Raw genomic sequence first — 23197 nt, 5'->3', positions numbered from 1 at the left:
CCTGCAGGTTATAAGATGTTACATAAGAAAAACGTTTATGAAACAAACTGATATTAGACCTTGAGCTCCAGACGCTGTCGTGTCATTCTTAAAAAATAATAGATAGATAGATAGATACTTTATTGATCCCGAGGGAAATTCAAGCATATCTACTTGGAATATCCAAGTATCAAATTTGGTGAAGCACTGGCTTGCTCCAAACACATTATCAACCTCATCACTGTTGACTTGCAAACTGGCCTTCAGAGGACGAGACGTTATCACGAGGGGGGGGGGGGGGGGGTGCAGGGGGGGTCAGACAATAACTCTGAGCTCCAAAAACCAGCACACACTTTCAAATATCCCCGAGTCATGCGTACACACACAGCTTCCCATCTGCAGTAGAAAGCTCATTTCGACTAAACCTAATAATGGCAGAGGCTATATCACTGATCTAATCTGACTTCAGTCCATGGCAACAGGCGCCGTGTGTGTGTGTGTGTGTGTGTGTGTGTGTGTGTGTGTGTGCGCATGTGTGTGTTACTGCATACCATGTGTGTGCATGCATGACATTGCTGAAGTGTTAAGCATACAGTGGTGTTGTTGATCAGGAAAGCTTTCTCATGCAGTGAAGCCGACAGCCTCCACCCTGTCATAGTAACCCATATGTTATTCAATGAAGAGAAATGATTGTTTGCTTGAAATTATTTTTTTGAAATAAAACCGACTAAATGTCTCACCCTTCAGTGGCGTCAGGCGGACTCCATCAGGCATCTGGGCAAGGTGACGCTGGCTCAGGAGCAGGACTACACCGGCCTCATCGTGGGCTGCGTGTGCGTCAGCCTGCTGCTGCTGATGCTGGCCTCGCTGCTCATGTGGAGAAGGAACAAACACATTGATGGTAAGAGCAGAGATATCAGGTTGTTGGAAGGGTCAGTAGGCCAGCTCACTTCTGTCGCATCCTCAACTAAACTTCAATCAGTGATTTCGAAATCCTTTGTTAACCTTGAAAATGTAATGTTGAGCAGACTCCTGAGTCAGGTCACATTCACTGAAGTGTTTGAAGCCTGCAGGTTCAGAAACAGGAATCAGATTTTTAAAATAAAATGCTTACAAATGAAAAAAAAAAAAAGCTCTCGAGAATTTAGGCAAACTAAAGAAATTAGATGATGAGGATGTCATTTTTTGTTTTGCCTGTTAAATGTAAAGTTAGGGAAGGTTACGAATAGGCAGCAAATACTTCTATATTCATTATTCTCAGTATTTCAGCAACATGATGCGAAACTATTCCATCACTGATGACATTTTTTTCCTGATGCAACATTTTGAATTTGAAGATTAAAGTAGAAATGTAAAGAACAAAAGTAAAAAATAAAAAATAAAAAGTTCTAAAAAAAAGAACTTTTCTTTAATGACGTATTCACCTACATGTCCCAGACATTTGAAACAAACAGGATAGTATCATCTGACTGACTTCAGGATAAATCATACTTTGTCCCTCCTTAATTTCTTTTGCTTATGCCTCCCCTTAATACTCTGATATTAATATGAGAGTGAATCCATTTCAAGGAGTCTAAAAGCTGTTTTTATGTGACTTCATTATACAACAACTGAGGAAAGACGAACATCTGAACCATAGGGCAGCTCAGCAAAAAGGTCCCTACAGCAAAGAATGTGTGTTTTTGTCTGTTTTAATGCGTTTGCATAATTTGTTGTTTTTGTCTTACCTGTATTCATGTTTATCTTGGGATTTATTAGCCTGTTGGGTTTACATGAAGATTGTGTGTGGTGGGCGCATAGCTTTGCCTTTCTCAGTAAATCTCTCCTCTCTCCCTCTCCCTCTCCTTCTCCTTCATCTTTTATCCTTTTTTCTTCTCTTAATTGCACCACCCTCCATCCCATTCTTTCTATCTGATCAACCTGTCTTTCACTTTCATCTGTTCCTTCTGTTTGCTTCTGCCCCTTATATATCGCTATCATTCCTTCCTCCCTCTCCTTCTAGATCTGTCTGAGGTGTGGTATGATGGCCGGGGTCACATCCAGCATCTGGACAGGCTGGCTAATGCAAGGAGCGTCAGTCCCACTAATGAAATGGTCTCCCATGAGTCAGTCGACTATAGAACCAACCTGCTGGAGGGTACGTCAACCAGATAAGCCCTTACCTGTCATTCTCCTACCCACATTACCCCCCCCCCCCCCCTCCTTTTAGTCTACCTGCTCTCCTCCCTCTGGGGCTGAATGCTATGCTAGCAGTGCATGCATTATCAGTTCTGAACTAACACCAATAGCCTTTAGGAACATTTTGATGGATACTATTTAACCCACTGTGTCAATCAGGATAACTTTTGTGTTATTGTGATGTTATCATGTTATGGGTTCCTTAGTTCTGATGTTTAAAATGACTTTAGATTGTCCCATGCAACATTTAAAACCCAGTTTGAACAAACGTCATGCATGCACATTTTTTTTCCGAGAAATGACCCAGAGGTGGAAAAGAAACCATTGCTGCACATTCTGCATTGAACTTGTCACTTAACATCCTATTGAATGGTAAAGGAAGGCACCTCTACTTGAGAAACTGTCATGTCATATTTTCTGCAGTTTTATTAGAAAGCTGATATTCCCATGAGACATGGTTCATATTGAAGGGACTGTTTTCTTGAAGCTAATGGGTTGTCAAAACGTGGATGTTGTCGTCAGAGTCACCTGAGGTTTAAGTTTCCCGAGTTTGAGTCCTTAGGGTGTGAGTGAGGCTCTATGTATTATGATCCTAAGTATGATGGGCTCAGCAATTTTCTTGCTTCTGAAAAGTGACTTAAAAGGCAAAATGTGAGAAAGTAGACTAAACTAATGCTTGTCCTCGGGGAGAGTAGTGGTGCATGATCTGTGTCTCTATTTGGTTGATAATTGCTCCAACCACTTACCCCACGTCTGTAAGTCCTTTCTGTCGTCTGGTGAGTCTCTTCTGGATAAAATTTCCTTTTTTTTAAAAAAGTCTGAAGGGGAGTTTTTTTCTTCTTCCTCTAACGGCATCAGAGAAGAAATCAGAAACTTTGTTTTTCTTGCCATGCTCCGTCACAGTGTCACGTTGCTCTCGTCCTTTGTAGGCTTCACTTTCTGATCATGTAACACACCCTGACCCCTGGAGACTCTTCTGATACAGTTGCTGACCTTTGACCTCCTTCCATCTCCTCTGCTCCTTCAGATCAGGGCACAGACAGACCAGAGACATGCCGGTCAGCTGCTCCCATCTATGGAGGAAACGGGGAGCTGTTGTCTCCCCGATTGGGAACTCTGGGAGGGGGGATTGGCCTGGGAATGGAGGGCGAGCTGGTGTCACCACTGCTGATGGCCCCGGTCCACATCGACCCGTCCTGCCTCCACCCAGACCTCCTGACCGAGGTGCAGCATGTGGTAATCGCCAGGGAGCATCTGCTTCTCCACCTCAACCAGGTCATCGGCAGAGGTCAGTCACAGAAAATACTGCCTTCACTGTTAAAATTTATCGTTTTGTAATATAACATTCTGTAAAATAAATCAGGCTATTTTGACAGGTCTTTTTTCAGAACTTCTTCGTACGCAGCAGAGAGCGTCTTATAAACACCAGAGTCTAACACTCTTTTAAACAAGCTACATGATGACTCATTTAATAAAATTAGCCATAGTAATGTTTGTAGCATTTTTCATTCTGCTGGTAAGTCTTTATCATAACAGAAATCATACACCCTAACACTGATGTATTTGTGTTTATGTTGGATTTTAGCTGATGGGGAGTGATACTATCATGCAGTCGTCTCAGGGATTTATGCAGAGCTCTACAAAAGCTAAAGTCGCCCATAAAGGGCTTAATTGGCAGCTTTATCTAACCATAACCTTGACATGCAGACACCAAATCACCTCATATTGTTCTGTTAAAGTAGGCAGGTCAGACCCACTGATCAAATTCAACATAAAGAGGAGAAAGACCCCAAACCCCTCCAGCCCCCCTCTCAGCTGAATTATCCCCTAAAGAAAGAAGGTCTGGATTTCCAGGAAGGATTTTTTTTTTAAAGTGGCATAGGATGATTTGTTCACAGCTAGTATTCCCAGGACCAATTGTTTAGAGACGTAATCCAACACTATAAGCCATCTGCGGAGACGTGATAGGAGAGCGCCGCACTCATTTTATTCCTGCACCCCTTTGCAGTCTGGGGCAAGCCCTCCTGTCTTTAAGAGATATAATTCAATAAAAAGCACAATAACTCAAGGGGCTTTGGTGCAGGCTATTAGCTTGTGGGGGTATTAATGAATACAGCTTCATACTGGGTTACTTGAGGGGGCAGATTTAGTGTGAAAATGATGGTAATTTAAGATAATCTTAATGAACTGTGAAAGGAAAATAAGCTAGACACATACAAGAGTCAGACATGGTTGTTTTAAAACCAGAGTTTTTTTCCCCATCAACAGTATGCATAAAACATTGCATAACTAAATGAAATGACCTTGATGCTTCCCCTTAAAATATAAGAAATGTTTCTTATCTGATTTCTGGAGCTGCTGTGATCATGGAGCCAACTGGCAGAAAGCAGAATCTTTATCAAAATATGGAGAAGCAAAGATAAAAATGAAAGATACTTGTTGCACAAATTCCAAAAATGGACTTCATGTATCTTCCTGCAAACAGATTTTATTATTTATAAGGGGCACTACAGATGTTACCATTCATGGGCATGATTAAGAAACTGTTGTTTGCTTACTTGGGTGTAATCAGAATCAGATTCAGGTTTGTTAGCCAAGAAAGTAAATTCATTCCTGGAATTGATATCTTTTGATGTGAAATGATGAGGTTCAGATGTTGGTGCTGCGGTGTCATCAATGATGCATCCAATTTTATGTTTGGCGTCTGTTTGGTTTGGGCTTCTAGTCATCACAGTATCAGGTCATTTAACATTGTAAATGTGTTCATAATTTATCTGACTATATATTAGGGCTAACGCCCCAGGATCTCAACAGTTAAATAATCCTCTCACTAATGACCAGCGGGGGCATCTCCACTGATTGCACAAAAAAGCTTCTCACTAATCATTGTTTCATCATTTTCTAAAATACAGTCTTCAGGAATGTGCTACAGAAGTCGTAATTCCTTCCATAGCCCGAGTTAAAATCCAACATGGGTCAACAGGAACGTTAAAGCTGGAACTCTTGTGTTTATTAGAAACCTAGTCGTCTTTTTGTGTAATTAAATCTATCACACCGATAGCATCATGCAATCTTTCTCATGGTATTTTTGCACACAAGCTATCACGTAGTGTGTTGTTATCGCCTGTTATAAGCTAGCTAACAATAACTGTTTGTTTTTGCCAACGTGTTTCTGAAACACGATTAACTCGGGTGTGACTTCATTACCAGCTCCGACATTCGACTGCGAGGTAAATGGAACATATCCCGTCTAAGTAAAGTCACTTCGGCTGACCAAAAAGGATACAACCTTTTTTCCAGCCTGTCTTGACTGGAAAACAGTACAGAACAATAGCTGACTTTAAGGGGGCTGCATCCATTCCTGATACCCAGTCTATGGTTTACGGGGCGCTCAGGAGTTGCAGTGGCAGAGTTCCCACCTAACACAGTGAAGAGAACGTGCCAAGTAATGGTTCCCCAGCTTGATCGTGCTTTCCAAAGAACTCCTTTTGATTAATTAGTAAGTGGGAAGCCATTGGGGGATCTTTTTGCTACACTGGAAAATCATATTGCTTGGTCATGACTCATGACAGCATGTAGAATTGTAGGAGCAAGATTTTCTTTGCCAGATGAAACTAATTTTAAGCCCATAGTCAGCCAATAAATGTGTTTCTTCTGAATGCATATGAGCCAGATAATACAATAAAAACACTTTATCACTGGTTAACACCCTGACGAATGAAAAGCGATGACATGTGTTTAGCTGCCATTGTTTACTCAAGCTCACATCAGGACCTCACATCCAGTGGAACAGAAAGTGGGGCATTTCATGTGTCACTATCTATAATCTTGATTTCTAACTTGAGGATTATTCTGTGTGGGCTGGAGGTATTACAAAGGCCCTCACAGGTTTAAACAGGAGCGCTATAAGTCACACTAAGGCGTCTTGTTGTAACCTGCAGGTCACTTCGGATGCGTTTTCCATGGAACTCTTCTTGAATCAGATGGCCAGAAGCAACACTGTGCTGTAAAGTCTCTGAACCGTGAGTACAAACCCTTCTTAGACGTCTTTTTCACTTGTGGGACTTAGAATCAGCAGCTCCTACTTTTCAGATTTCTCCCTCATAACCCACAAAAACACAAACACATTCTCCCTTTCCCAAACATATTCTCATCCCACTGTAATTGTTACATTTTTCATCTGTTTATACTGCATATCATTGTATGATATCATGACGCTCCAATTGCATTACGGATCTCATCTCATCAGAGTGATGAATCGTTTTCAGCCAAGCTGATGGGGATGAATGAGCATTGCATGGTGAGGATGACGTTAGGGTTTCCCCTAATCGTGTAACCTGTCAGACGGATGCAGGGAGATTGATGCTGGAGTAATAAAGAGGAGAGCTCAGTGCTGTCCCAAAGACATACCAAATACACTCTTGACCTGTTGGGGTTCTGTCCTCTGGGATTTCCACCTTTAACTAAGTTTATGGATTTCAGAGGGCATCATGTCCTTGTTTTTTCGCGTTCTTTTGGTATACTGAAACGCACAGAATGGGAAATCTGCCAAAACAGTCAAAAGACAAAAGATGATGTTGAGGCTGAGGACGAATCATGGGAGTTCTCTTTGCTACTTTCAGTAGTAGCTCCCGCTTCCTTATACAGCGGTCTTTAACATGACATCCGGTGTTTCCTTGACAACAATAAACATTATGTGTCTCATCATACTCATCATGGTGGCTGCCACGGCAGAGACGACAACTCTTAAGTTAAGGATTTCTCTGTCTTTGGTAGCTGAGGTACTGTAAGTACTCAATAATGAAATATACAACATAGTTCTGGTTATTTTTTATTTATTTAGATACTTGACTGTAAACATTGTCATAAAGTTCTTTATATTACACCTTTAGGACCTTTATCTCTAAGACCAGTAGCGGAAACTGAAAGAGACAAAGACACGTAAAACATGTTTGACAGAGACTTTCAAAGCAAAGCTCCAAAGCTGCATCAGTTGAATGCACATCAGCTGGTTTCTTTCGACCTAAAGAGCTTCCATCTCTAAGCAGATTACTGCAGAGTCAATGGGTCTAAAGAGCGCGACATAAGAGTCGAATGCATTTGGCAAATGGGGGTTCGGCATGGGTCAGGTCTGGGTGAGGATATTCAGAAAGGGTTCCCTTTTTTTTTTCTTGATTTCTTTTATTCCCACAGTTGTAAACGATTCTTTTAAATGTCTAGTCCACGCTCCCTGCCTTTACTATAACGAGAATGATTTTTCTTTATCTCTAAGATGTATTCATGTTTTTCATTTGTTCCTCTTCAAAGGCATCACAGATCTGGAGGAGGTGTCCCAGTTCCTGAAGGAGGGGATCATCATGAAAGACTTCAGCCATCCGAACGTCCTCTCTCTGCTGGGAATCTGTCTGCCTCCAGAGGGCTCCCCGCTGGTGGTGCTGCCCTACATGAAGCATGGAGACCTGCGCAACTTCATCCGAGATGAGGGACATGTACGTGTGCAATGAGTCATTGAGACATCCGTTATGGCTGTATGTGCTTAAATGACATTACCAAAGGATTCCTTTTCCTTTATGCAGTCCCAGAGGTTTGAATAAAATAATTAGTATAAAATCCTCTTGAAGGCACTTGTGAAAAACGATTATTGTGCGGCGGTGATGATATGCACTCTAGACATTTAAAACATCCTGCATAGATAAGGCAATGCAGCCAATGTTAAAATAACAAATATTTCAGACAGCTGATGGTTGTTTCTTCCCACAGAACCCGACAGTGAAGGACCTGATGGGCTTTGGGCTGCAAGTGGCCCGAGGGATGGAGTATCTGGCCAGCAAGAAGTTTGTCCACAGAGACCTGGCTGCTAGGAACTGCATGTAAGTTAAAGTAAACTCATTAAATATCAAGTTTGGGTCGATAATACAGAGAGCAAGCTTTAAAGAATAATACTTAGAGATAAACACAGAGGGAAATCACATTTTTTACCTTTTTTTCCTCCTTTTTTATCACTTTTATAATCTTTTTGAGAGGATATATGGCTTTAAAAATTAGGAACTTTCCCAGGAACTTGCAGTACTGACAGATCCTGGGAAGAGGTGTTTGAGTTTGCTGCCTTCTTTACTTGTGAGGAGTTACACAATAGCTTAAACTTAATGACATTTTTATTAGAAAGCTAAATGACCTGGGGGCAGACATATCTGGCATACCGTGTGTGTTATGTGGGTGATCTTGATAAAACAATTGCTGTTCAGGCTGTTTAATTGTGACTTTTAATATTTGATGGTGTATTGTTTGGCTGCTTGTGTGAAACTCTGTGAATTGTACTGCTGCTTGTCTTGGGTGGAACTTTCTTAAAAAAGAGATTTTTACTCGGGGAAAGTTTCTTTCCTGGTTAAATTAAACAAATCGTTGACTTTGTTTTCCACTCTACTTTAAGATATTGCTAAATAAACGGAAGAGAATAGTTGACCATTGGTGAATATGGGGGCCAAATATACAAATCTGATTCCTCTACTATTCTCTGACAGGCTGGATGAGAGCTACACAGTGAAGGTGGCCGACTTTGGCCTCGCTCGAGATGTTTATGATAAAGAATATTACAGCGTCCACAACAAGAGTGGAGTCAAGCTGCCCGTCAAGTGGATGGCTCTGGAGAGTCTGCAGACGCACAAGTTCACCCCCAAGTCTGACGTGGTGAGGACTCAGTCACACACACCTCATGAGAGTGTGTGAGGAAAAAGAGTTGCAGTTTGATCAGTATTTTTAATTTACTAACTTTTAATTTTTTATAGTGGTCATTTGGTGTGTTGCTATGGGAACTGATGACCCGTGGAGCCCCGCCCTATTCTGATGTGAACTCGTTCGACATTACCGTGTTCCTCCTGCAGGGGAGGAGGCTGCTGCAGCCCGAGTTCTGCCCTGACGCCCTGTAAGTACACACCAACATCCATTTAAACATTCTACTACAGGCACATACTCGCCTGTCACTTCCCTCCTCTGATTAACTATCAAGGCTCAGCGAGTGTGAGTGATCAGCTGTAGAGCTGCTCTTATATCCATCATGAAGAAGGAGAGGGGGAGTCTGGAGTCAGGGGAGAAATTATGAGCCGTGTAAGCAATGGACGTCACAAATAAAAACCTGACAGGTTTCAGACATCTGTCATTGACATCAGCAAGAGTTTAAAACACGTTACGTCTCGTCACGTCTCTGGGTCAAATAAAAGTCACTTTTCTGCTTTATGACGAAACTCAGAGCAAGTTGTATCCTGAAATGCAACGCTGTAAGGTCATTGTTGTTGCGTAGAGCTTTCTGCTGTTGTACTGTAGCTTCTGCACTTCGTTTTACCAACACAGTTTATGTGTTAAGAGTTATCTTTGGAGTGGCTCACATAAACACCACATTAACATGATGTCTGTTGAACTATTACAGGCTAACATGAAGCTCTCTCCTGAACCTAAGTCACAATCTAAACCACCTGGAGTGGAAAGGCTACAAGGACTCTATTGCTCTTGGTTTTTAAAAGTGAGGCCAATGCAGAAGTGTTTAAAACCGTCAGTATTTTAAGTGGCCAACGGAGGGCGATTCCTCAGGAGTTAAAACGTTTTTATACAAGTCTATGACAAGCGAACCCTTCTTCTCCCTTGTTTCATAACCCCAGTATGAGGTTTTAGTCTGAAAAATGTGTTTCTGTTTCATGTCAGTACATGTTTATTAGATAAACTGTGTTCCCTCAGTGCAGGAATAGAGACAGAAAAGCTTTCCTGTGGGCGACCCATGATGGACAAATCACCACTGCTGTGACCTCCAAACGTTCTCATTCAGTTGGTATATTCTCCTGTATAAAACACAGGTTAATAAGATGATTTTTTTTAGGCTTTTGGGGCCTTTATTGTTGACAAGACAGTGGATATAGCTGGAAATCAGGGAGAGAGAAATAAGGGAATGACATGCGTGGAAAGGGGTTCGAACCCGACCCACTCACTCAGAAGACTATTGCCTCCTTACATGGGGCCTGTGCGCCGACCACTACGCTCTGGGCCCCATCCACCACGTCTTTAAGTAAATCCTGGTTTATTCCTTATTTGAATGAAAGCACGAGTTCATCACAAACGTTGACTCACTTAACACTGCTCTACATGAGTCGTTCTTCTCAATTAAAACTCTGACCCTCCTGGTACTGAAACTAAGACCAAGTGTTAGGTAACCCGGTGAGGTGTTCCCTGCCTGTCTGTAGTGTGTGTGTGTGTGTGTGTGGAAATTAGTGGGAAGTGGGAGTGTTCAGGTGAGGGAGGTAGAGGCCCAGAAGTTCCCAAGCTGTAAATTAAACAGAGACTGCAGGAGGTGATGCACGTCTGCAAACATTCCGGCAATTCTTCGCCCGTGACTGCTGGCTGGATGCGTTGGTTATAGCAGACGCTGGCAGATAGCTCGAGCTTGTTTTGATGGAACTTTTTTTTTTTTTTTTTTGCAACAAGAGTGGGGATGCGAAGTTTGAGAAAATAAATCAGAATAGAAATATCTGAGACGTCAACGCCTGACAGGCTGCAGAGTTGTGTTGCTAAAAGATAAAAATGATTCATCGGTATAGGTCTGCAGGTCAAACTGATCTTTAAGGCACATTGAAGAATAAGCCATTGTTCACCTTTTCCTTTGTTATGCATGACAGCAGTGAGGGAATCGTTGCCGACTGTTTAATGGAATAACAACAAATAGCATGTCAGACAGAAGCTGTTCTGAGCACATTTCAAAACGTAAAGTTGTTACTCGATCTACAAGGTTCAATTGTTCCTGGTAGATGATTCATTTTTACACTGGGGAAAAAAAAACTTGAATGAGAGGAAAGGCTGAATATCGTGCTGTTGCAGGAGTCGAGAGGAGTCAGAGCATCACAAGTAAAAATAGAAAATATATACACTTCAAATCAAAGCTGTGGGGGAAAAAAAAAAAAACAATGTTCATGAGGAGTCCAACTTCATGAAGTACAGTTATTCATCATTTTCTTCATATTGCTAATGATGTCTGTTGTCTCATCAGAGTCAGATGATCATTTTAAAGGGAGACATTTAATGCAGAAGAAATGAAATATACTGTATATCCTATGTAAATGAGTGACAAGCGTGAGTCGCGCCAGCTGTGTTGGTGTCGGAGGGACGTCCGGCGCCTTCCCTTGAGTATAAAAGCTGTTTAAGTCAGGTACTAGAAAAAAGAAGAACAACATACTCCCATACATCAGTGGAGGACAAAGGCATCTGCAGCTCCTGCGCTGAGATCCTAATATGAGCTGAAATGGGCTTAAAGGTGTGATAGTGGGCGACATCTTCTGGATCAGAAAGTCCCACATTCCTCTTTTAAAATAAATGCAATAAAATGAACAAACAAACGCAAACAGTTGTTGTTTGGCATTTTTATCCTAATAGAAACCATAGGTTACATTTTCAGGAATCAGAATCATTTTAAATTTGTAATTCTGTTTGCGAGTATGTTGCTGAGAAGTAAAATCCAGTTCCAGATATGCCTTTGTCCAAATGTGAGTAAGTCAAAAAAGCTGAAGGAAATGACCGGAGCGCTGTCTCCACTCTCCTATCTCTACAGCACTTTATAACTTAAGTGCATATATGACTTATTTCTAGGATAACAGTGTTGGAGTGTGTGTTTTTAAGCATCTCCTTTCACTCTCCTCCTCCCCTTCCTCCAGCTACACGGTGATGATCGAGTGCTGGCACCCGAAGCCAGAGCGTCGGCCCTCCTTCTCCGAGCTGGTGTCCCGTATCTCCGCCATCTTCTCCAGCTTCAGCGGGGAGCACTACATCCTGCTCAACACCACCTACGTCAACATCGACAAGATGAGCCCTTACGCCCCGCTCTCCTCCTCCACTAACGACCCCGATTCCATCTCTCCGTTCCCCTCGTCCGATACTTCCATCTCCACGTCCCTGCCGACAAAGGCCTCCTTGTTTTGCCGTGTGCAGCGAGAGTGCTGCACCTGAAGGAGGACAAAGACGGATTTAGAGAAAAGGAATAATGGGAGAAAGTAGTGAGGTGATGAAGAACTACTGTATGTACTTGCCAAACACTGGACACTGGATGCTGAGGACAAAAAAAACAGTTTTTGCAGCTTTGACTGATCAGTCAATGTACATAGATCATCGACCTTAGACCGACAAGGTCCTCCCTGAACTATTGGAGCGACTTCAATGACTTTTGTGGACCACCTTTCTGACCTTTCATCGACCCCAAGGACATGACGTCAGCCTTCCTGTTCCTCTACAGAACAATCAACAGGCACAGGAACTCCTCCTCGAAGCCCCCCCCCGGCGGACAAAGCCCCTGTCACAGAAGCACAACACAATAAATCCAAAACCATCTCACTGGCTGCTGTACCCACACAGGGAGAATTCAGGTGTCTGCTCTCCTCCGGGTGGCATGTGCTTCGATACCCGGATGTGACAGGGATCCGTCTGTAATGTGAATGTTTGACAAATGGCCATGTAGAAAATGTCCCACCTCCACACGCCAAAAACAAAACTATACGCCTCCTCCCTCGCATGCCCTGCACCTGCACTCAGAGAGATGAAAGAAGCCTTTTTCATAGACTGTAGCGCCTCAGGTGAGTCTCTTTGGACATTAGTAAAGGTGTAGGTGGAAGGTGGGATGTGGAAAAGAAACTGTTGCCTGTGTGCAGTTCACTGGATGCTTTAGATGTAGGATAAATGAGCGTATAATGGCTTGGATAAAAAAAAAAAGTCTAATTGCCTTTTCATGACTCACCTGTGTGAAATCCCCAAAGTGTAAAGTATGACTAGCGCCATTTTTTTTTTTTTTTTTTTTTTTTTTAAACACATTTCATAAGTGTCCCACTCTGACAATGCACACGCTTGTACATTTCGAGGGTTCGTCAAAGACAAGAGGACAAATGAGAGACATGTCCTGGAGGTTCTTCTGTCAGTGTGTCTCAGCTCCGTCTCTTGTTTTGTTTCCTTTAGATTGATATGACACAGAGCATCTCTATATTAGTGAGCAGCCAGAAAGGTTTTGGCTTATTAAACCAAAGAACTTAAAGTTTATCTTGAACCTTTTGATAATGAAATTAAGATCATTGTTAATCAGTATTGATTAAGAAGAGGTTGTTGTCCCATCAAGATTTCATTGGCAACTGGTTTAAACTTTGACCTCAGAGTTCCTGTGTTCGTCTGGGTTTAAATAGAAGAGCGTGTTGTAATGAGGATCAGTGGTGGTTGGATTTCCCTCTATCTTTCTGGTGACTGGTTGACACTTCACATGGAGAGCTATTGAATTTCTCAAAGACAAAACCAGAGTGTTGGCAAATGTTAGCCTTTTATCCCAAACAAATTTAAACTGATATTTTATCACTTTTTAAAACCTTACTTTGCAGTTGAAGTCTTTTTTCTTTTCATCAGTGTTTCTTTTGTTTTTCTTTACAATCACATTTCTCAGTGAGTGATTAATTGTCAAAAATCTGTTCTACATTATCGATATTGAAAAGGGGTTAGGTTAGGTACTTTTAGGCAAAGATGGACCACTAATTTGTAATTTACAGTTAATTAATAGATTTATCGACACATAAAGTTTATTTTGGACCTTTTCATTTTCTGTGAGTCAATGAAAGCTGATTTTTTCTTTTAGTTAAAACTCTGTTATTTTCATCACAGAAGCAGAAAGGTGCAAAAAGAGATTTATAAACATTAAGATAGTTACATAGATTGTATGTATGTCAGAATCCAGGTAACTTCACATATCATGAGATCAAACATCAGTTAAAGTATGAAGTGGAGCCCAACCGATTAATCGGCCGATATTATTTCCACATCAGATGACGATCGTATCGGTTGATTTTATCGCAGATATGCACTGATATTATTAGATCTATTTACCAGTCGAATAGCATTTTATTTGAGCGTCATTGTATAATACACTAGCATTTCTCTTTTACGAGTAGAGGGCGCTGTGTGGATTACATCAAGCATTAACACTCTGCACAGTGTCGAGCGGTGACTCTCGTACATGCACGGTGACTTTCTATTTGAGTGACCATTTTTTCCACGTGTGTGATGACTGCATCTAAGACATCAACATCATAAATGTGTATATCTATCAACTAAACAGACCCAGGATGGATCTAAGAAAGATATCCGTATCGGCCCCAAAAAATCAGTCGGGCCCTTGACGTAACATTTCAACTGAACTCATCACGTACAGTCATTGTGACTTTTCCTGAATGACTTTTCCTGCATCATCTATTTAACATTCATGATTGAATTAATCTTGGTATATGATCTGTACTGTATTGTACGTTTATTTTTTTTCACATAGAGTCAAAAAATGTTGAGTTGTCAGTAGAATACTTTGCTAATATTATGAATGGGGGTTATATATATATATATATGGTTCAAAAAACAATAGCAACATCTGCTTTCTGCACAGCATGTCTCTATGTGAAATGACCGCTCTAACTTCAGCAAGAGTCTGATTTTAATGTCGTAAAGAAAAGATTAGAAACCAGTAGAGGCTTCAAACAGTAGATTAATACGTCAGACTTTCTTAAAGTGTTTATATGTTTCGCTCGGATGCACCATGTCACTAATGGGCTGAAACTTGCAAACTGCTGATCTGGTCAGTTTCCCTTTTATCTTTGCTTGTAGCTGTTTAAGGTTTTTGTTCTTTTTTTTTTTTTATTGTATCTGAATGGCTGCTGATGTGACTGGGCCATTGACGGACAGGTATGAATGTTTGCTGTGACAAGAAAATTGCTGTACTATATTTTTGTATCGATGATAAGCCTCTTCTTTGAAATCTGGTCCGATCGAAGGACCAGCGGTGAGTGACTAGTGCCATGAACAAAGCCACCTAATCAATCCTTGAACCACTGCCATTTTGTAAATAAGGAGAAGGGATCATAGGGTCTGTGTGGGATTTGTAGCATGCGAAAAAAAAATCAGTCTGTTCAACATATTTGTGGTTGCTCATTCAGCTTGTGATCAGTGCTGTGGGATGTTCACCTCACTCCCCACATGATGCTCAGAGACTGCTGTGATCCTACACCACGATGTATGTGCTTAACACTGTCTGTTCTGTGTGTATATGTATGATTTTGTTGTCCATGAAAAAAAAATCCTGAAGGTACATGTTCCTATGTAATGTCAAATTGACTTTGTCAGTGTAATAAAGCTATACTACCAGAGTACACCGGGTCTTTGACTACATCCCTCTGTTTTACGAGACAAACATTTATCTTTCTTTTTGGATAAATTTCCCCCCTGAGGGGAGAAATGCAGAAGCACGGCTTTACAGAACAGTAATTACAAGTCCCTGTTTTTAAAAATACTACCTACATGGGTCTTACTCGCCTTTGATGTAAAACATCTTCTCCATGCATCACTGTCTTGTTGAACAACGAGAAGAATCCTGCATTTCCATGTGGAGCTGATGTCAAACTCAAAGGCTATAATATATCATGTAGTTATAATGTAGTGCTTTGTTCCAACACTGGCTTCATCAGCTATGCATGCATTTAAACGGAGCCAAGTTTAAATTATATTTCTAACTTATAAAACAGTTTACGCACTTCAAGCATTTGAATGTTTAACATGTAGAATTGTATTATGTTTACATTAAAAAATATGTAACGTACTGTGAGTCCTGTTATTTTTTTTAATAATTAAGACAAGTATTTACAACAGTTATCAAAGCCAGAGGAATCTGTTGTAACATGGCGTCTTGGTTGCCATGGTTCATTGTTTAGAAATGTGGGATAACTTGGAGGATGAGGAGAGTCTCACTGGTGGTTCAGTGTGATAGATGACATCCCTCTGAAATGTTTGGTGACTTTGTTTCAAATGCCTGTGTTTCTGAACCAATATTTTGGTTAGTTTGGACGTTAGAGTCTATTAGTTGAGAAGAACCTTACGTCTCTGTGACGCCACCAAACGATGGCGCTAACAGAGCTGCTGCTTGACAACAAGCAATGCAGGCAGCTGCTTCAGGCTTCAGGCCGGTAAAGTCGCCCACTGGGGGCTGACAAACTTCACACCACAGCAGTCGCTCAAAATTTGCAAAATGTTGCCATAACAGAAGGATGCCTCCCAAGAGGGCCCCACATGACAGCAATCACTCTAATTGCTGTGCAAGCCTAAATTTGTCAAAATCACGGAAGGAAAATAAAGAGGAATTATTCATCTGGAAGTTAAAAATAAAAAATAATGAGAAAAAGAAAGCATGATAACGTTATAGATTCTGACACAAGCAAAAAAGTGACTTCTGCCTGACCACTCCCATTCTTGCACCATGCCTGATTGCCCATAGAACAAACATCTAGCTGTGGGAGTGTCATCCACCTGGGGGAATTACTGCCCTTTGTGATGTGACAAAGGGGATCTCTCAAAACAGCTCATTTGAGCTTTTCGGAAAAGTAGAGCAGCTAATAGACGGGGTGGATAGACTTTTTCATAATTGTGGGGGTTTGTAGACAGCCTAAAGGGACAAATATAGGTGTTTCAAAAACATGGTAAAGTGTATTTTGCAGAATATGTGACCTTTAACTTTCCTCAACTATCCTTTTTTTTTTTTTTTTTTTTTAATTTTTACTGTTTTAAATCCTTCATATCTTTAATCTGATAGAAGTTGTATTGCTTTGAGACTATTTCAAAAAGCCACAAACAAAGGTTAAAGTTGTCTTCGATTTGGAGGGACTGTAGCTGAGTCAGTTGCCGAGATACACCGACATTAGGACAAAATGCTATGGTGGAATTTTCCAGGCTTTCAGGACAACTCAGCCGATCAGACATAATTGTCTTCCTCTTCGCTGCAGCATCTTTGTCCAGAGGCTTAAATTATCTCCGCGAAATCCACGTTAAGCCTCGGCTAACACGAGCATAAGGCGTGTCTGTCCCTACGTCTCACTCTGAGCATCCATCTCTCTTGCCACACCGGGCTCTTCTTGTCTTTCATCCCCTTTCCCTCTCGATCCTTCTCTCAGCCCGCCTGCACTGCCACTGCGTTGCTCTGATCAGGGCTTTAAGATGTTGTTTTGACACTGTAAAGCTCTTGGAATGCAAGTGAAAGAAGAAGGTTTACATTATTTAACTGTGTCACCGATTGGAGAAACTTTGATAACTTCAGTTTTGTTTTTACATGGAAATGTTGCAGCTGTTTTAAACATGCTCTAAAAATCCCATGACACTATAGGAAGACAAAAAACAGCAATGTAATGTAAGAAATAACTAATGGCATGTTACAGATGGTGTTTCCCTAATGACCAAAACATTCATTCAGAGTGATAGTTTTAAAACTTTTCCTGAAATTGTGTTCATGCATACAAACATTAAAGCTGTTTAAAAAAGTGCAGGTTTTCACTCCAATTCGTTTTCCCCTCATTTCTACTCCAAAAGGAGCCAATGCAAAGATTACACTTGTGTTTTGTCATTAGCTTTGTGAATGTATGCAACAGAAGACATTTTGCATTACTAAACAAAGTCACAAAAGACACAAGAGAGTATATGAAAAGTTAAAAAGGCAACATTAATTCCAAGTTAATATCGTGCAAAATCAATATCATGTGATGACACTTGTACTGTATGATACAGGTCTACACCAAAACCTATGAAAAAAAAGTCAATGTAATCTGCAAATCATTACCTGCTAACACACACAAACACTCTAAATTCAGCATCTCCACTTCCTGCTCCTAATCCCCTCTAAAGTCAAGAGCAGCAGCCTTTGAATCTTCCCCCCTCTTGTTTTCTACCTTTGTCAATTTAGTGTTTGTGTGCATGCCTCCTGTTGTAAGGGATCAGCCCTCAGAAAACGACCACACGCACGTTCAACGAGAAGTTCCAGGTGAGGCACTTTAAGGGATCACAGGGAAAAAGTTTAAGCGGGATGCGGGTTTTTGTACAGGAGTCATCAGTGAATCAGCAGGATGGTATGCATGTCAGAGAGACTGCTGAACAAAAACACACTCACTTCATATACTCTCACATTACTTACTGGCAATTTAGCAGCACTTTTTGCATGTTAAAGTCACCGCCCACCTAAACATTTGCTTTTGAATCCCCTGTAGGTTTTAAAGACAGCAAGTGACATTTCTGGTTTTTGAAAACAATGACTGAGCTGTGCATTAAATCAGACATTTCTTTACTTTTGAAATCAATCAAATGACAATAACAATGCATATTTTGATAGTTCAAGTTGATCACAGGGCTTCTTAGTTTTATACCTAATCTCATTTTTTCTCTTCTACAACCACATACTGAGTACAACAGGGAATGGAGACAGTGGACTGGTTTCAGGACTGGTTTGAAATGCTTTATGAACGTGTGATTTCAGAGATGGGCAGCACGGTGGGGCAGCAGTTCACACTTCTACCTCACAGGGACATTTGTGGTAGCTTACATGTTCTCCTGATGTATACGTATATTCTCTGCAGCTACTCTGGCTTTCTTCCAAAGACATGCTCGCTAAGTTAACCAGTGACTCTAAAGTTCTGTTTTTTCCTGCTATTAGTCATCCCTGCAATTGACTGGCCAGGGTTCACCCGACTCTTGCCCAATGAGAGCTGGGAGATTCTCCAGCTCCCCCGCATGACCTTAAACACAAAAAGCAGTATATCCAGGATCTATTTAGCCGTAACGAAAAGTTGTCACTTCTTTTAATTCACATCAGATGTTAGCTAATTATGAACTTCATTTTCTGCGATAGACAAAAATGCATTATTTAGAGCACACACACACACAAAATCAGACACACACCCTCATCATCTGATAAAGCAGCTGAAGCCAGCAAGAGCCATTCTGACCTGCTGAGTCAACCCACTCTCATTAAACTGTTAACGAGTTTCGGCCCAAAAGAAAGATGGGTGGTAGATGGTACTGAGTGGTAAAAGTATGCCAGCCCTCCCAGGGAACACACACAACACACATGCAAACACAAATACTCTGCTTCAACAATCTGTCTGTAACATTTATACCACAGCAGATTGTTGATTGTTGGCCCCCCCTATTGGGTCTGCAATGTTCCTACATCGACATGTAATCCAGCAGTATATATAATGTAAAGATTAATGGAAACCACATGAAAGAGAGAAAACAAATGGGAGCACAATACAAAAGTTTAAAACATACAACACAAAACACACTGCAAATGGTTCAGGTCTTTGAGGGTAGTTACATGGCAGGACTTTATTTTCAATGTGAGACGAAGACTAGTTTTGAATTTATCATCAGACCTGTCCATGACAGATGCCACAGAAGAAAACAGGTCTTTCCTTTTTTCTCAACACCCATTAATCACTGTCAATCTCACAAACATATCAGTTAATTATAACTAGTTAACTTTTCTTGAGGTTCAAACCATGCTGCTCTAACCTTGTACTTTGTGGCCTGGTTGCGATTTGGCTGCAACTTTAATTCCAGCACAGCACAGACACACAAGTTTTGTTGTTAAGAAGACAAAAAAGTGGAGCCTTGAGCAATGGAAATATGTAATAGAGACTTAGTTATGAGTCATCACACCCATTATGAGCAAGTTTATACTGGAATGAAGCCAGTGGATGCACTCCGCTCACTGTGACTGCTGTCAGCTTTTACCAAATTATTATGTATTTTCCCCTGTTATGATTCCTCCGGCAAATCTGTGGCAAACTATAAAGACGAAATCAAATACTATCAATTATCAAATTGGATCAACGGGATGACAGGTATGGTGCAACCCTGCTTTTTACACACAGGCGGTCTCAGTCGCTTTGTTCACTGCGGGCATCAAATGCTGATTTTGTAGCTACTGCTATAATTACAGGTTAGTATATTGTAACCTCAGGGAATATTAAAATCTCCAGTTTTTTAACTTTTATCTAGCGATCTGTAAAAAACATACTCAATATTTTTTTTCATAACAGTTACTGTAGGTTGTACGTTATAACAGTTTTAGCATTTAACCAACTACTATTAACATTACTGACTGCTAGCTGAAATAACTTAAAGCTGGAAATTTACTTTTTTAGCTGTCAACCAATTCCATGCTAGCATAGAGTTTATGTTTGCAAGCTAACATTACTGTTACCTAGAAATTGACATACTGTATGTTAGCATTCAGCCAATTCCTAACATTAGTTTGTTAGCTAACATTACCATAAGCCAGGAAATCCCTTTTATTTTTGCATTTAACATGGACATGAGTCGCTATAGAAACATCCATAGAGCAATACTTATTCCATCCCTTTTCCAAATATGGTTTGTTACGGCTTCAAAGAACAATCCTTTGATAGCCAAAATGCAAATCTCAAGGCTTCAAAATAGAAGTCTGTGACGTCTTAATGTTGAGTCTGTTTCCTACATTGCTACAGTCTTTGGTTGTCTATCATATTAACTGTCTTCTTGTGGTTGCATTTTGTGTTAAGAAGACACAAAAGGTTTTTATTTACTGTCTAAAAATATTGAATTATCATCAATATTTCTAAATTATTAAAGATCAAGCTGATTTAGAAATAACAAAACAAAGGCTTGAGTTGGCAAATCTTTCAAAACCTAACGTGATTTCTGTATTTTCCCTCAGGATTAACCACCACAATGTGAACTTGATGAATGTCTCACTTTGGCATGCTCGCTTCCTTTTGCCTTGCTGGATACAATTTATCACAGACAGACTTTTTTCAACTTTCAACAACTCAACCGTGAACATTTTTTAACCTTCAGCTGCAGTGTGTGTGTGTGTGTGTGTGTGTGTGTGTGTGTGTGTGTGTGTGTGTGTGTGTGTGTGTGTGTGTGAATGAGTGGGACCTAAATCTGTGATTGAATACATGTTCCGGGTATTTTATGTGAGCACATCTTCAAATCAAACCTAAAGGCTTGCTGGATGCTCATTCCAGCATCTGATCTTCTCCAAGGTCAAAAAAAAAAAAAAAAAAAAAAGAAGAAGACTGACTGGCCTTGACATGAGCTGGAAAAGTTTAGTTATTCGAAATATTTTACAACTTCCGACTATGTGCATCTCAGCATCATGTTTTCTAATATAACAGATAAACCTTATAGACACATAACAGGAAATGAAATAGTCATTTTATCTTGGCTTTAACATTTCTGAAACAACTATCAAGAAATGTAAACTTGAATCCTGAAATGTCCCATAAACTGACCACTCCTGGTTTAAGCGTCCTCATCAGAATATCTCCACAATCACTCAGACGGAAACATAATCAGTTTGAATGGACCGGTAATCAGGACTGGGAGTGCTGGTGTACCGAGAAATTCCAGGGGAGTGTGATCACAGTCAGACTGGCGTTGAAAGCCCATATCTGTGGCTTAGTGGGAAACCAAATTCCCCGAAGGATGTTTAGAGTGGTCTGAGGTGGAGGGGGGACTTTTTTTCTGGAACAAGTGGGTCTCAAAGTTTCAGCAAGAATATAGTACAAGTCCAAGTCCTTACATGGCAGGTGACAAAAATATTCCTAAAATTCAACTAACTACATGCATACACATCAGAAAATATTTCAGACAGGCAAAGTGTGCTGACATGACTGTAATGCCTGAGGTTTGTTGTATGCCTGTTCCAAAGATATCACCATACTTGTCAGAAAATTGGATTAACGTCAATATGTCAGAAGTTCAATTACTAAACAAAATGCTTCCAATTAATTACTTACTGTGGCTTAAATGGCAGGGTAATATGGATTCACCCAGAGGGGAATTGGCTCAACGCTCAGTAACTGTCTGAACCAAGGCTTGCAGTTGTTTTGGAGACATTTTACAAAAGGAAACAAATAGAACCCTGTGAGGGCACTTTAGGAACAGGAGGGTTTATTCACTAAGTACCATGTTGTACTCATAATGCTTCGATGTTGTCACAGCCCTTTGGCATCTTATTCAGGGATCAGAAAGAGCTGGGAGTTTTGTACTAAGACTAACAAATGTCATACTCTCCCATCCGCACGACATGCACACACTGATGCCAGAGAATGCAGCACACAAAGTGCACATCAGAATTAACTAATCCCCTTCTTTCGCACACCACTGGGTGTACATGTACCACACGGCAGCACTCTGCCACAGCACCTCTGACTGTTATTGCACTGGTTGTCCTGCAGGAATAGTCAAGGGATCACTGAAGTCATTATTTTGGTATGTACATTTCTGCACAAATTTTGAATAATCAAGTTTAGTCCATGCCGAAGCAGTAAAGTGTCATTTGCACTCCCCAGCTCAAAAAAAACACATGCTGATGTGTCCAAGAGAACCCTTCCTGCAGGTATAAACCCCGCTTGAGCTCATCTATGCAGGCCGTCATCCATCTGCATCGCCGCTGCCCACATTTCAACACAGCAGCAATTGAAGTGGCACAGAGCAGACCACAGCAGATAGTGTCAGGAGGTGTGGAAATACAGTCTCACTCATCCCCAAAGCGTCGCCCCCTTCGACTTTGATGCCCTGCCAGGAAGACATTTCTCACACTGATACTCACATGGCCGCAGAACAGAGAGGCAAACAATCACTCAGCATGGCGTGTCCAAAATGATACTTCTTTTTTTTATCTTTCTGGATTCATCATTCCGCATCTTTAATACCTCAACTTTTCAGCCTCCTCGGTCGTTATTGTCTAACTGGGGAACAGTGTAATGAGTATCTGAGGTGACTAAACAGTGGCTCGGGGTGAGTCACAGAGAGGCCCTCTTTTCAGATGCACAGAACGGTTCTCAATGCTCCTTTTGAGTCCCCAGAGATGATGAGTCGCTCCAGCGCCGACACAATGGCGGTGTACTGCAGGCTATTCAAATTGTAGATAGATTACAGGGCTTTTTAAATCCCCTGGTTTGATCCTCTGGCATCAGTGGGCCTCATCTTCCCAAATTTGATGCAGCACAATTATTCAGACGTGCTCATTTTAGGGCCTCACTACAGAGAGATTGATAAATATGGTTGTTTGACTTTCTTTGTGGAAAGTGCAAAGAATGATAAGCAAAACAATGTACATATAAGACTATCAACACCCGTATTTTAAGGGTAAGCTAAATAAAAACAACCTGATGCCACACATAAGGTG

General features: G+C 40.9%; 1 protein-coding gene across 1 annotated transcript in view; it reads left to right on the top strand.

The window, feature by feature from the left end:
- met (MET proto-oncogene, receptor tyrosine kinase) overlaps nucleotides 1-15353 on the top strand; it is a 65548-nt gene extending 50195 nt beyond the window's left edge. Inside the window, exons 13-21 of the mRNA XM_079345796.1 lie at nucleotides 727-880; nucleotides 1982-2116; nucleotides 3185-3445; nucleotides 6099-6179; nucleotides 7465-7646; nucleotides 7918-8027; nucleotides 8679-8844; nucleotides 8943-9079; nucleotides 11847-15353. Coding sequence (XP_079201922.1) covers nucleotides 727-880; nucleotides 1982-2116; nucleotides 3185-3445; nucleotides 6099-6179; nucleotides 7465-7646; nucleotides 7918-8027; nucleotides 8679-8844; nucleotides 8943-9079; nucleotides 11847-12138 — 1518 coding nt within the window. The 3' untranslated portion in view covers nucleotides 12139-15353. The remainder of the gene's footprint in view (nucleotides 1-726; nucleotides 881-1981; nucleotides 2117-3184; nucleotides 3446-6098; nucleotides 6180-7464; nucleotides 7647-7917; nucleotides 8028-8678; nucleotides 8845-8942; nucleotides 9080-11846) is intronic.
- The last annotated feature ends 7844 nt before the right edge of the window (nucleotides 15354-23197 follow it).

The sequence above is a fragment of the Symphodus melops genome, assembly GCF_947650265.1.
Source record: "Symphodus melops genome assembly, chromosome: 6".
In the NCBI taxonomy this organism is placed as follows: Eukaryota; Metazoa; Chordata; class Actinopteri; order Labriformes; family Labridae; genus Symphodus; species Symphodus melops.
This window is presented reverse-complemented; position numbering and strand designations above follow the sequence as displayed.